This window comes from Nannobrachium achirus (genome assembly GCF_963921795.1).
Source record: "Nannobrachium achirus genome assembly, chromosome: 8".
Classification (NCBI taxonomy): Eukaryota; Metazoa; Chordata; class Actinopteri; order Myctophiformes; family Myctophidae; genus Nannobrachium; species Nannobrachium achirus.
In genome coordinates this window covers 10,079,433-10,093,004 of record NC_137817.1, presented here as the reverse complement: position 1 = coordinate 10,093,004, position 13,572 = coordinate 10,079,433, and the positions used below count along the sequence as shown (strand labels likewise).

General features: G+C 43.7%; 1 protein-coding gene across 1 annotated transcript; it reads left to right on the top strand.

Annotated features, from left to right (window-relative positions):
- Positions 1 to 11,174: 11,174 nt before the first annotated feature.
- LOC308289610 (catechol O-methyltransferase domain-containing protein 1-like) lies at positions 11,175 to 11,963 on the top strand (the record flags this gene model as incomplete). Its single annotated transcript, XM_080731345.1, has 1 exon — positions 11,175 to 11,963. The coding sequence occupies one exon, from the start codon at positions 11,175 to 11,177 to the stop codon at positions 11,961 to 11,963; it is 789 nt and encodes a 262-aa protein (XP_080587471.1).
- Positions 11,964 to 13,572: the final 1,609 nt, after the last annotated feature.

The following is a 13,572-nucleotide window of genomic DNA, read 5'->3' as shown; positions in this document are numbered from 1 at the left end:
TGCCCCCATGCGTACGCATGCTCCACATTTTAGCACGGTAAACGAGATAAAACAATAGAACGAAGCAAATGAAAACATTTGAACACTCACTTTTTCTTTTCTCTAATTACAACCTAAAATATGAACCCTTGTTGTAAAAAAACAAAGTTGTCCTTTAAATACCATTTTGATTACCAGGAGTTCAGTCAGGGAAATACAAAAAAATCAGAGCTGCTATTGAGAATTGGCAGATATGGGCTTTGGCCCTGGAGAAGAAGAACCCATTAGCAACACAAACAAACAATCAATAGCCGTCCCTCTCTGGGTGCTGCTGAGGAGCAGACTGTGATAACATATTCATGTCAAGAGCAGCCCTGATGATTGATTTTTAGTTTTGGTTTGCAGTGGTGGACAAGGTACTCACGCAGCCAGGGGTGTCGCACCAAATTCTGGTGCCCTGGGTAGTGGGTACAAGGATTCACTGCGGGCCCCCCATGAATAGCGACCTTAAGCAACCCTACGGCAACGGCAGACGACAACGGTAAACGGAAATGATCCGTGCTCGATAGATAAACCTGCCGTTGCCCCAGCCGTCTCTACTACGGCAGAAGGTCCCTTCCCACGTAGCGCCTACTCTGTCTGCTGCGTGTACGCGTCGCCATGGGAACCAAAGCATTGAGTGAAATGGGTGGGAACCCGTCGCCGCCGAGGCATTGCTTAACCATTTTGATCGCTACAGCGATTACGTCATAGCAGCCGTAGTCCGCCTGGCGTTGCCGTCCTGAAAATCATCTAGCTTAAAGTCGCTAATGTTCTTCATAGGGGGAGGGAATAAATGGGTTACATTTAGACTGGGAACGCATTATTTTGTGCTTTAACTATTGAAAAATAGCAGATATACAAGCTCGCACCGCGGCACTTTGTAGATCTGCTATTTTTGAAAAATCGCGAACATTTTTATGCAAGTCTTTGAATATTTCAAATCCTTCTAAGGTTTTTTTGAAAACCCTGTGTTTCTATGTCAGTGATGCTCAAACTTTTCATGTCAAGGACCGCCAAAAGGATATGTATTTGGCCACGGACCTCCATATCAAAATATTTCGTTGCAGGGACCCCCCAGAAGCAACATTTGAGTTACAAATGTTCGCTTAAAAAATACATTATTCAAAGATTTGCACACATTTTCACGACTTTTAAAAAATATAGCAGATCTACAAGCTTGCAGTGCCGCGCGGTGAGCTTGTAGATCTGCTATTTTTCAAGAGCTAAATAATTAAGGCCCCTCCACCTTGGGCCCTAGTAACTCAGTCCAACTTCCCCCCCCCCCCCCCCCCCCTTGTGACGTTCCTGCACTCAGCCAGTACTTGAGGTCAAAGCATAGATAAACCACTCCTGGAAAATAGTAACTGCAAGTCAAAGTTGCCCAGTTAAATTTGTACTTGAGTTAAAGAATCGTAGTGCTTGCTTAAAAAAAAAAAAAGGTATTCAAATGTACAAAGTACATTTTCTTTTTTAATATCAAAGCATTGCCGTAATTGAAATGTTGACATTTGCCCCCGGATAATATCAAAGACAAAAAAAATATCAACATCTGTGAAGTCTGGGAATCCATTCTTGGCGCTCCAGATGACCTATCAAACTTGAACACCCAGTTGCTCTGAGCATGGAATTAAAGATGATACTTTAATACCCTTGATAAGCAACATAGAGAATTGATTATGTGTGGAGTAGAGGGATAGTAATTGAGTTATGCTTCACAGATCAATAAAAAAAAAAGAGTAATTTAAAAAGCATGACAATCAATCTAAACCGGCAGCAGGCGTCTGCAGTGTGCATGATGAACGCCATATCCAGTGCGAAAATGATGTGCGTGTGGCGGTAGTGATGTCATAGAGAGAGAATGCTGCTCCCTCATTGGCTAAAGGCCCTGCCTTTGTACTGTCGGATGGAAACAGATGGCCAGAAACGGACCGAACACATGCAGTACTTAATGGAAAGCAAGTTATAAAAGGGCAGTAGGCCTATGGGTGGCAGACCTTTCTCCTATCAGGCCCCTCGTCTCTGGAATCATCTCCCTATTCACATCCGAGAGTCTAGCTCAGTCAACATATTATTCAAGAATAAACTACTAGTAAGACACCTCAGGGCGACAAGCAACCTCGCCCTTTAGGGCCCTTTAGGGCGAGGTCACGCCATGTCTTGGCCGTCTGGCCTGTGATGTATATCGGACCAGTTCTCCATATATGGATATGAAGTCCTGTTAGATATGGGCTTAATATTGATGACATGCAGGGATCTCCATATATGGGCATAGAGTGGTTCCCATGACATCACAACATACAATCCCTTTTATGCCCATACGGAGATCCCTGTCTGAACCAGAACTCTTGAGTATCTGACATCACTGTGACGTCACCTGTGATGTCACAGTGATGTGTCAGGGGAACCACACTGTCAGGCGTTACTCGTACATATGGACAAGTTGTGCCTGTTCTGACAGTAAACTGCGATCTACGGTCGCAAAAAACTCATTTTTGCATCAGCCTTTGAAATCACCTACAGTATCCACCTCTTTCCCGCGGGAATTTACTGGAGAATCTTTTGCACCACACTTCCGGTTAACAGCAGACATACAAGCTCAGGTCGCGTCGCAGATGCAACCGTTGTGAGCTTGTAGATCACACTCGGCTGCGGCGCCGGAAGCTCCGTCCAACTTCTGCGCAATGCATTTTGGGATGTTGGAAAGTTGTGGATAGCCTGAACGGCGTGTATCAAAACAGCGATGCAGTTCGGCCAGTGGAGACACCCCTCTCGTTCCGCTTGCCTCTGATTGGCCAGGCGGCACCCAGGTGGGGACACTGTCATCTCTGTCAGGCGCGTAGCGCGTTACTTTAACAATAACCCGACACGTTATATAAGTTATCTTGAGTATGACAGTAGTTCGGGTTTTAATGTTAAAGTAAAGGCGAATTCGAATAAGCTTTAAGGAAATGCTGAGTAGGAACGTTAATTCACATTTTATGGTTTCCTTAATTGTTTCCTACAGCCCATGTTTTACAAATGTATTACATTTTTGGCTGTTGTAAATAAACAGTCATGTCTGCATTTTCTAGTAGTGAACAAAACAAGACAAGACAGTATATTTTTATCTTTTCAAAACGTGTGTTGTGAGCCGTTTTCACTAATTCTAATTTCTCTTTTGTACCATGCCGACCCATTAAAAAACACCCAGCACAGAAGATAAATAAAATGAGAGGCCTTTCACAGTATAAGTGTCAAGTTTATTTTGAGCACAGCACAAAAGTGTCAAGTGCAGGCTTTAACAGTAGCCTACAAATCTTTAAACTAGTTGTTGACAAGGCAACGGGCTTTGGCCAATCAGAGGCAAGCGGAACGAGAGGGGCGTCTCCACTGGCCGAACTGCATCGCTGTTTTGATACACGCGCCTGAACGAACCAGATTACAGTCATCCAGCTCATAGTTTATTTTATTTCTTACATTGTTTTTATGTGTGTGTGTTTTGTATGCATGTATATTGTATGTATATGGATATGCAGTACTTTTTTAATTATAAAGGAAAAAAATATATATATTATTGCTTGTCTGTACTATATGTACATTCCTTTGGGATATGCTTTGTGATATTATAGGCTATATAATAATCTCCCCTGCGGGGAACATAGATTTCTACACTCTTGGAAGGTGTAAACAATAAATAATGTGATGTGCATTGTTATTATGATAGCTGAGACAGTAGGACATTCACGTGTGCAAGTGTACAACTCTGGGGTTATTATTGCTTTTGTTTTTTTCTGTTTGTCTGGGAATGAGGAGACAGACATGATACAAGAATGCAAGTAGCCTTACACATGCGCGCGCGCACACACACACACACACACACACACACACACACACACACACACACACACACACACACACACACACACACACACACACACACACACACACACACACACACACACACACACACACACACACACACACACACACACACACACACACTGCGTACACACAAACACACAGCATAATTGCCAAGGACAGTAGCACTGACAAATGTTAACTGACCAAGAAGCTTGCACACACAGACACACTCCATGCACCGTAAGCAACAAATGGACTAGAATGTATTGATTCTACTGCTATCTTTTATTCTCTGATTATTGCTGCTGCTGCTGTTATACATAAATGTATTTAACCTATATGAAAAGTATTAGAGCTTGTGGCTGAATAATAACATAATAACACTGGATCCATTCGATCGCAGGTTCTTATTTTAATTTCCGGGCCAAAGTTAACGGCTTTGGACATACAAGGTTTCCGCCCTGACATTGGCAATATACAGGATTCACCTGCAATTCATCGGCACACGTCGGTCACGGTAAAATGCAAACACAATTACCGAGGATTACAGAGCACTCTGGGGGACAGACGAGGGAAAGGACAGAGAGTGTGGTGACGTGGCTAAGGTCAGAGCGTGAAATACTATACACGTACACACAAACACACAGACAGACACACACACACACACACACACACACACACACACACACACACACACACACACACACACACACACACACACACACACACACACACACACACACACACACACACACACACACACACACACACACACACACAGGGGTGTCACACCAAATTCTGGGCCCTGGGTACAAGGTTTCACTGTGGGGCCCCCCCATGAATGGGAACACATTATTATGCATTATTTTGTGCTTTATTGAAAAATAGCAGATATACAAGCTCACAGCGCGGCACCGAGTGCCGCGCTGTGAGCTTGTAGATCTGCTATTTTTGAAAAATTGTGAAATATATATATATATATATATAGGCCTATATATATATTATATATATGTTTCTATGTCAGTGGTGCTCAAACTTTTTCATATGAAAGACCCCCAAAATGATGTCACTATGTATTTGGCCACAGACCCCCATCTCAAAATATTTTGTTCCAGGGACTCCCAGAAGCAAAATTTTAGTTTCGTTTTTCGCTTAAAAAATACATATATTGAAAGATTTTCAATAATATCTTTTTAAAAATAGCAGATCTACAAGCTCGCAGCGAGGCACCGAGTGCCACGCTGCGAGCTTGTATATCTGCTATTTTTTCAATAGCTAAAGTATAAAATAATGAAGGCCCCTCCACCTTGGGCCCTAGTAACTCAGTCCCACTTTTCCCCCCAGTGCGATGCCCCTGCACACGCACACGCGCACACACACACACACACACACACACACACACACACACACACACACACACACACACACACACACACACACACACACACACACACACACACACACACACACACACACACACAAAGACAGGACTTAGTCTGGGTCAGGTTTAGATGGGAGGTGAGTGGTGCAGATGCAAATGACGAGATAAGGAGCTTAGCAGGAGAGCCCGACGGATTTACCGGTTGGCCTTTCACGTCTATCACATACATCGTCAGAGAATTAACCACGGTGGAAAACACTCTGTCCAAAAGCAAGGCTCCAAAAATGTGTTCATACAGTAAGTAACCATGCCCACAGTACTAGAGAAGTAAAAGAAATACGATAACAAACTAGGCCTAAGTCCTGACTTGTTTTATATTTTTTATCTTGTTTATCTTCGCGCTACAACTCGGAGTACAAGGATTTCAGCTGCTATACTGTACAAATAATTAATTTTAACTTGACGACAGCAAACTGTCTTTCAAAATATAATAGATCCTCCTTAAGCCTTGTTCATACTTCATAGTGCAACGGTGTGGCACACAGAAACTAGCCGATCTACAAGATAACATGTTGCATCCACAACGCATTGTGACCTTGTGAATTTCTGACGAGCGCCTCCGTTGTGCGATGATTAACCATAACCGCATCCAAGCTATACTTGAGCCCCTTTTCCACTAGAACTTTCCAGAACCTGAACCTATTTTTTTGGTTCTGGTTTTGTTTCCATATCGCACAGCCGTTTTCTGGGAACCTTTTTTCGGTCCTGCTCCTGAGGCAGTACTAAACTTGAGTTCTGGTAACCTATGGCCAGCAGCGCTGCTGCTCTTTTTTTGGGACCTCCCCGCTTAGGTCTGGCTCGGGTTAGATGGAAACGTAAGCAGAACTTGGTCCCGGAACTTCACAGAAGTCCTGAAAGTTTTTTGGTTCTGGAAAGTTCTGGTTCTAGTTCTGGTTAGGGATGGGACGATATGAAAATTTCATATCACGATTATTGTGACAAAAGAAATTGCGATTTACGATATTATCGCGATAATCAAAATCCATTATCCTGGGGCGGAACATTTGCCAAAAAATTGCAGATCTACAAGCTCACAACGCGTCGCAATGCGACGCGTTGTGAGCTTGTAGAACGGCTATTGTTTGGCAAAGACATTTGATAGAAAGTGAAAAAAGTACGCATTATAAGTACCCTTTACCAATTATAGAGGGTTTAAGTGTTACCGAAATTAACCGAATATGCAGCTCGGCAAATAAAAGGTGAATTAATCCCAAAGCATGACGAAGGACGATATCACGATAAATTAAACCTCCACGATACGATTATCGTGGGTGTTTTTTATCACGATAAACGATAATATCGCTTATCGTCCCATCCCTAGTTCTGGTTCGGCCCTGAAGTGGAAACGTGGCTTTGGACTCCCTCTTTCACTCCCTTAAAACATTACTGTTTCATGGTACAGTGACCCCTGAATGACGCAGAGGGAGAGTGGGGCCTCTGGCTTCGCTACTCACCGGTTTATCGGTGAACGGGGCGGGCTCGGAGGGAGCCATGTCGTAGTACGGAGGCTGCAGGGGAAGCGTGGCCATCTCCTCCTCCTTGTCCAGATGAACCACCTGTTGGGGAAACGCCACCCATCAGAAGGGATATGTGGCACTCAGTGACACGATCCCAACACATCCTGATAGTCCGGGCGTTTCGGGCAGTATTTTGATGGAATTGTGCACTTTATGATAGAAGCATGTAATTTGGCACACAGTTAGAACATGCCATATGGAACATTTTGGCTATAGGGCCATCGCAGATTTGTCTTGGGAAACTTGTAGGAGCCAATCAAAGTTGGGCTCTCATAGACTTTACTATACAGTAAAATAATACAAAAAATAAATATGCTTTAAGTAGCATGTGAGGGCTCAAACTAGGTGTTTTTCAGGATTCTGAATCCAATGCAAGCATATTTTGTTTTGCACGAAAAACATTCTTTGGGCTAAAAACGGACCCATAAAACCATGGTTTAGTGATGAGTCGTCACTTTTTTACAGTTTTGTGGGGTCCGTTTCTCGGAAAGGAATGTTTTTCGTGCAAAACAAATGCTTGCATTGGATTCAGAATCCCGAATTAATTTTGTGTATTATTTTACTGTATAGTAAAGTCTATGAGAGCTCATGCTTCTTTCATAAAGTGCACGATTTTTGCCCGAAACGCTCTGACTATGACTCACAAGCCACAAGCAGAGCCACAATGGAGACAATGCCTGCTGTACGTTTTCAAACCAGTGGTTCTCAAACTGTGGCAAATTATTTGGGGGGGTCCCCAGATGATTAACTTAATGTGCAACATTGTTTTCTCACTCAACAGTAAACAAACCAGCATAAGTTTAAGAAAAATTGCTACTTTTCAGGATATGGTAAGAAGAAAAACGGGAAGTTCCATTGGTGGATCCAATGTGGCTTTTATTATAGTCACAAGCTTGTGTTAATTATATTTTCACTGGTTAGATATTTATACAACCCACAGCTGGCATGTCATTGCAGGTGAATATTTTCGCTGCTTTTGCTTGACACTGTCATATTGTCGTTGTCGGGTGAAAACCTTGTATGTCCAAAACCATTCGTTTTTTATATCATTTAAAAAAATGAACTAAACTAGTGAAAACAAGCGATCTACAAGCACACAACGCCTCGCACCGCGAGGCGTTGTGTGCTTGTAGATCAGCTGTTTTCACTACTTTTGTGCGACGGCCTTGTATGATGAAGCAGGGCTTTGCGAAATTTGAAACTTGGAGATACAAGGTTTCTGCCCCACAGTGACGATATGGCAAAAAGAAAATAATAATACAATAAAAATAGAAAAGAAAATAAATATGGGTATACAAGATTTTGGCCCGACAGTGACAATATGTACTGGCCGCGGTTAACTTAGTAATCTGCCTATCACTGCAGCCTGTGTTACACACAGTAAAACGCATCACAACATTCTCTCACTGGCTGCTGTTTAGCTCATCAAAAGGAATTCATTTGCACACATCTGTTCCCTGTGGCAGGGTACATAAATCAGGCGGGAAAAGCAACTTGTCTTCATTTGACAGCTGCATGATTTTGCTTTTTCCTTGTGGCAGCTGCCACACAGAAAATCCATGTAGGCGTCAAAGCACTTTTCCCTCAAATTAATTACTTCCAACAGTTGGCGCACGGAGGAGACGTGATGCAAAGTTTTGTAATGCATGCAGACTTTGTTTTAAAAGCTGCAAAGAAAACGCAAACGTTCACAGCCCGTTTTGCACATGCAACGGCGTTGCATGTGCATTGCATTATTGCATAGAGGATCGTACATTTCACTTGATTACACAATTTGTTTGCCAATTAAACCACAGATTTAGGACTGTAGTCGGCTTCTCCTTCTGTTCCCGATTAAACGATCTCCTTCTCTCTCCTCTCCGTTGAACTACGTTGCTTTTTTTTATTAAAAAAGAAGAAAGAAGAAAACATTGAATCAATGAACTTCCTGCCTGAGCAGGAAGGGCCTTTAAGCTTGGAGGTTTCTTTGGGAGGTAATCCTCTAGCAAAAGGGACTTTTTGAATAGAGATTTGCAACAATCATCCCTTTGGGCTCTCATCCTTCATGAGAACATCATCTCCCTGGCGTTGGTGGGATTTGTGACCGGACTGCAGTGCAGACACAGTGGTTTCAATTTGAGAGACCAAATTACATTTGGGTGTTTTCATTTGTCACGCCGGGCCGGCCAGGGTTTGAATGGGCACAGGTACTCACTCTACCTGTACATCTCTTCCTCGCAAGCGTTTGAACACTTTTTCAGCGACCTGCGAGAAACAACAGCACCTTTTCACTGCAAGCGGATTTACGCGGGAATGAAAGATTGTGGCACTTCACGCCGGAATGGTAACGCGGCGAGTGGCGCTCGAAGGCGGCAATAATAACACAATGTGCCAAACCAGTCAGCCTCTCTCTTGAGAAATGGCGTTGCTTTCCAATGTGAACAGCCAGTACTCATGCATACGTGGCTCTCTGAAACAACGTTTTTTTTTTTACCCATTTAGAAACGGGGTACACATTATTGTGTATCATTATTTTATGCTTTAACTATTGAAAAATAGCAGATATACAAGCTCACAGCGCGGCACCGAGTGCCGCGCTGCGAGCTTGTAGATCTGCTATTTTTGAAAAATCGTGAACATTGGATTTTTTTTTTTTTTTTACGATTTTTTTTTTGGCTTTTTGCCTTTATTGGATAGGACAGTAGACTGACAGGAAATGGGGGAGAGACAGGGAGTGACAAAGGTCGCTCGGATCGGGAATCGAACCGGCGACGCCGACAGGCATTGATGCCGAAATGGCAATGTCTATATGGTATGCGCCTGGTCCACTAGGCCACCAGGCGCCCGAACATTGGAAATTTGACCCGATTCCATAAGTGTCTTTTGAATCCTTCTAAGGTTTTTTGAAAAACCTATGTTTCTATGTCAGCAATCTGGCCAGCCATCGTCAAAGAAAGGGTCCTTTTCACTTAACCGGAGCTCAGTTTGTCTGTTCTTGAGAGACTGCTATGTCAGTGGTTCTCAAACCTTTTCTTGTGAAGGACCCCCAAAATGATATGTATTTGGCCACGGACCCGCATCTCCAAATATCTAGTTCCAGGGACCCCCCTCCCCCCAGAAGCAAAATTTGCGTTCCAAACGTTTGCTTTAAAAATACATATATTCAAATATTTGCACACATTTTTACGACTTTTTCAAAAATAGCAGATCTACAAGCTCGCAGCGCGGCACTCTGTGCCGCGCTGTGAGCTTGTATATCTGCTATTTTTCAATAGTTAAAGCAGTCAATAATTCTAAGGCCTAAATGGGTTTTAATGTCCTCAGGTAAACCAGCACTCTTGTATCATGGTCAAGAGCTACGTGTGCTCTCAATTGTGTACAATGTCAATCAGGCACTGAACTTGTGTGACAAAGTGCAGACACTCGTCACTATTATTAGGAATGAATGAGGCACATTGTGAAGAAGAAAACAATGGCGTCTCGTTTTACTGCATGGATAAACGGTTTCAGTATTTGACCTGGAAAAATTCACAAAGCACGCCTGAGCTGAGAGCGCCTCGAAATGCTATTGTGGTCGAACTCGTTAGCCTGTTACCTTAGAAACCCGTGTCTGCGAGCTGTCACATCACATTTACAGTACGCTCTTCAGAATAATGTCCCTTAGTTACATTTGCCACTTATGAAATTGAGAGTTAAAGTATTAAAGTATTCAAAAGTATTCAAAAGTACAAATGACTAAGTACATTTTATTTTTAATATCAATGCATTGACGTATAAAAAGAATAAAGACATTTCCCCACCAAAAATTACAGAACGGCCCATACAAGGAGATACAGTATGCACATGTGTCGTGTTTAATATCATGCACAGGTGCGATTTTTACTTTGTCTACAAACAGCTCTATTTCTGCGAATAGAGCTGTCCAAAGTCACTGTCCATAGAGCTGGGCCAGTGTAATAACTGGATCTCACTTCAAATACTGAACCTTTATGGAACCCATGAGCCTATGGGAATAATCCAAGAACACACAACCACGGGTATCTCCATATATGGGCTTGACGTGCCGATTTGCGTCGGCGCGGGGCATGTCCATATTCGGACTGACAATAAGGCATGAACCATTGACTGGGTTATTGCGTCGACAACGCATCACAAAAGTCCAGTCCGTATATGGGCATATCTGCGTAGGCTCGCCACAGACACCGCCCACCCACCACAGCTTGTACTTTATATAGTAAATAACGAGCCCGGCTTAGCCAGACCAGTATCGTCCTTTAAGCACTTAGCTTGAACTTAGTTGTCCCCGGTCTACTAAGGCTGTTTTCTTGGTCTGCTAGTTTGGTGCTGTGTCGATAGAGCCACGGGTAGTTGTCACAATGTCTTTCCATGATATTTCCAAAGTGGCATTGGTCGGATCCGTCACACTAGGAGCTACATGCATGTTTGCAGCTGGTTATTACATTGGGAAAACATCCACATATTCCATGGATATATTGGATATATTCAAGAGTCATGCCGGGGCCAAGGACCATCCACTCCTGCAGTACGTCCGTACTCATTCAATGAGAGAACATCCGGCTCTGAAGGACCTCCGGCTGAGGACGATGCAGGATCCCTGGAATTCCATTATGGTCAGCGGCGAGCAGTCACAGCTCATGGCTAACCTTGCGAGACTGATACGAGCCAGGAAGGCGATAGAGATCGGCGTTTACACCGGTTACAACGCTCTGAACGTGGCGCTGGCTCTGCCAGCGGACGGGGTCCTGGTGGCCTGCGACGTCAACGAAGACACCGCCAACATCGGCCGACCGTTCTGGCAGGAGGCGGGCGTGGACCACAAGATCAGGTTGCACATACAGCCGGCGTCGCAGACCCTGGACGACCTCATAGCGGCCGGGGAGGCCGGGACGTTCGACTTTGTCTTCATCGACGCGGACAAGGTCAACTACGATAACTACTATGAGAGGTCTCTGCAGCTGGTGAGGAGCGGAGGGGTCATTGCCATCGATAACGTGCTGTGGAGCGGGAAGGTGGTGAATCCGGCGCCCGACGACGCGGAGACGCAGGCCATCGACAAGCTCAACAAAAAGCTCCACCGCGACGCGAGAATCAACCTCAGCGTGCTCACCGTGGGAGATGGCCTCGCGCTGGCCTTCAAACTGTAGCAGGCATTGGGGGCGTCCGCTGGCCTAGTGGTCAAGGCGCGTACCGCATACTAGGCTATGATGCCTGCTGGCGTCACCGGTTCGATTCCTGATCCGGATGACCTTTGCCACATGTCATTCCCCATCTTTCTCCCCATTTCCTGTCAGCCTACTGTCCTATCAAATAAAGGCATAAAAAGCCCAAAAAACTAATCTAAAAAAAAAAACTGTAGCAGGCACGTGCACACATAGACATCAAAGGGGGGCTTGAGCCCTTGCCCTTTTATCTGTCTGTAAAAAGTGCCCTCAGACCATGAATGCAATTTTACTATGGCGAAAGAAATGTATATGCCCCCTTTCCATGCCATGGGGCTTTTAAGTCGTGACATCATTTTGTAGGCAGAGGAGAATCTGCCCCCAGAGCATTTTCTGTCCCTCGCTATTTCAAAAAACAACGACTAAAAAATAACGATTAAAGTATAATTCTAACACTTTCCTTTCAACAACAAAGAGAAGAAAAATGTGTAAATAGTAAAAATAGTAAAAAGATTCACGGAAACTGGGGGCAGAAATTATCCTCTGCCTACAAAATGATGTCATACTTAACAGCCCCATACCCGAAAGCAGCATTCAAGAGAATTGCCTTGTCCAAACTCTCCTGAACTTGAATGCAGGATCTTATGTTGAAAGAATTGCCCTCTCTGTGTAGAAATCCATGCCGGCGTATGCCACATTTCCAGTATTGACGTGATAATCCTTAGTTCAGTGTGGTATCAAGCACCGAAATAGCCGACCTCCAAGCTCACAAGCTTGGAGGTCACTTGGGAGCTTGGGAGGTCGGCTGTTTTCGCTATTTTCACAAAAAGGCCCTTTTAGAGATGTCAGCCCCTGCCTCTCTAACATTCTCTGCACGTCCCTGAACTGTAGATCAGGGGCTCTCAAACCTTTTTCATGTCAAGGACCCCCAAATGAATATACAAACATACCTATATAATATAATATATATTTCGCAGCGGACCTTCTCTCAAAATATGTTGTGCCAGGGACCTCCAGAAGAGATGATGATTTTATAAATGATACAATTACACATTTTTACAAGATTAAAAAAAGAAAAAAGAAGAAGAAAGAAATCACATAAGTGCAAAGTGAGCGGTGCAAACATGACACACGTGCATAATAATTATCTCCTTGTATGGGCAATTCTGTCCGTGATGTCATTACTTTGTGGGTATAAGCATGAATCTACCGCACAGACACATTCCGTACTAAAACAGACAGTTAAACGTAACGGTTTGCACCGCTCAAAAAAAGAAAAAGAAAAAAAGAAAAAGAAAATAATATGTACAAGCTCACATTACGAGCTTGTAGATCTGATATTTTCGAATAGACAAAATAGGGTTAAAGTGGTTAAACTGATTGTGATGCTAAATAAATGTTGCTCGGGAACCCCTGGAACACCTTCAAGGACCCCCGGGGGTCTCCTGAGGCCACTTTGAGAACCACTGCTGTAAGATGCAATGAAAGTAGCTATTTGATCATTTTGCTTCACGGTGGAGCTCAGGTCATGTGCTAATGGTGTCTCGTGTACAGTATGTACTGGTGAATATATCGTCGTTGTCGGGTGGAAACC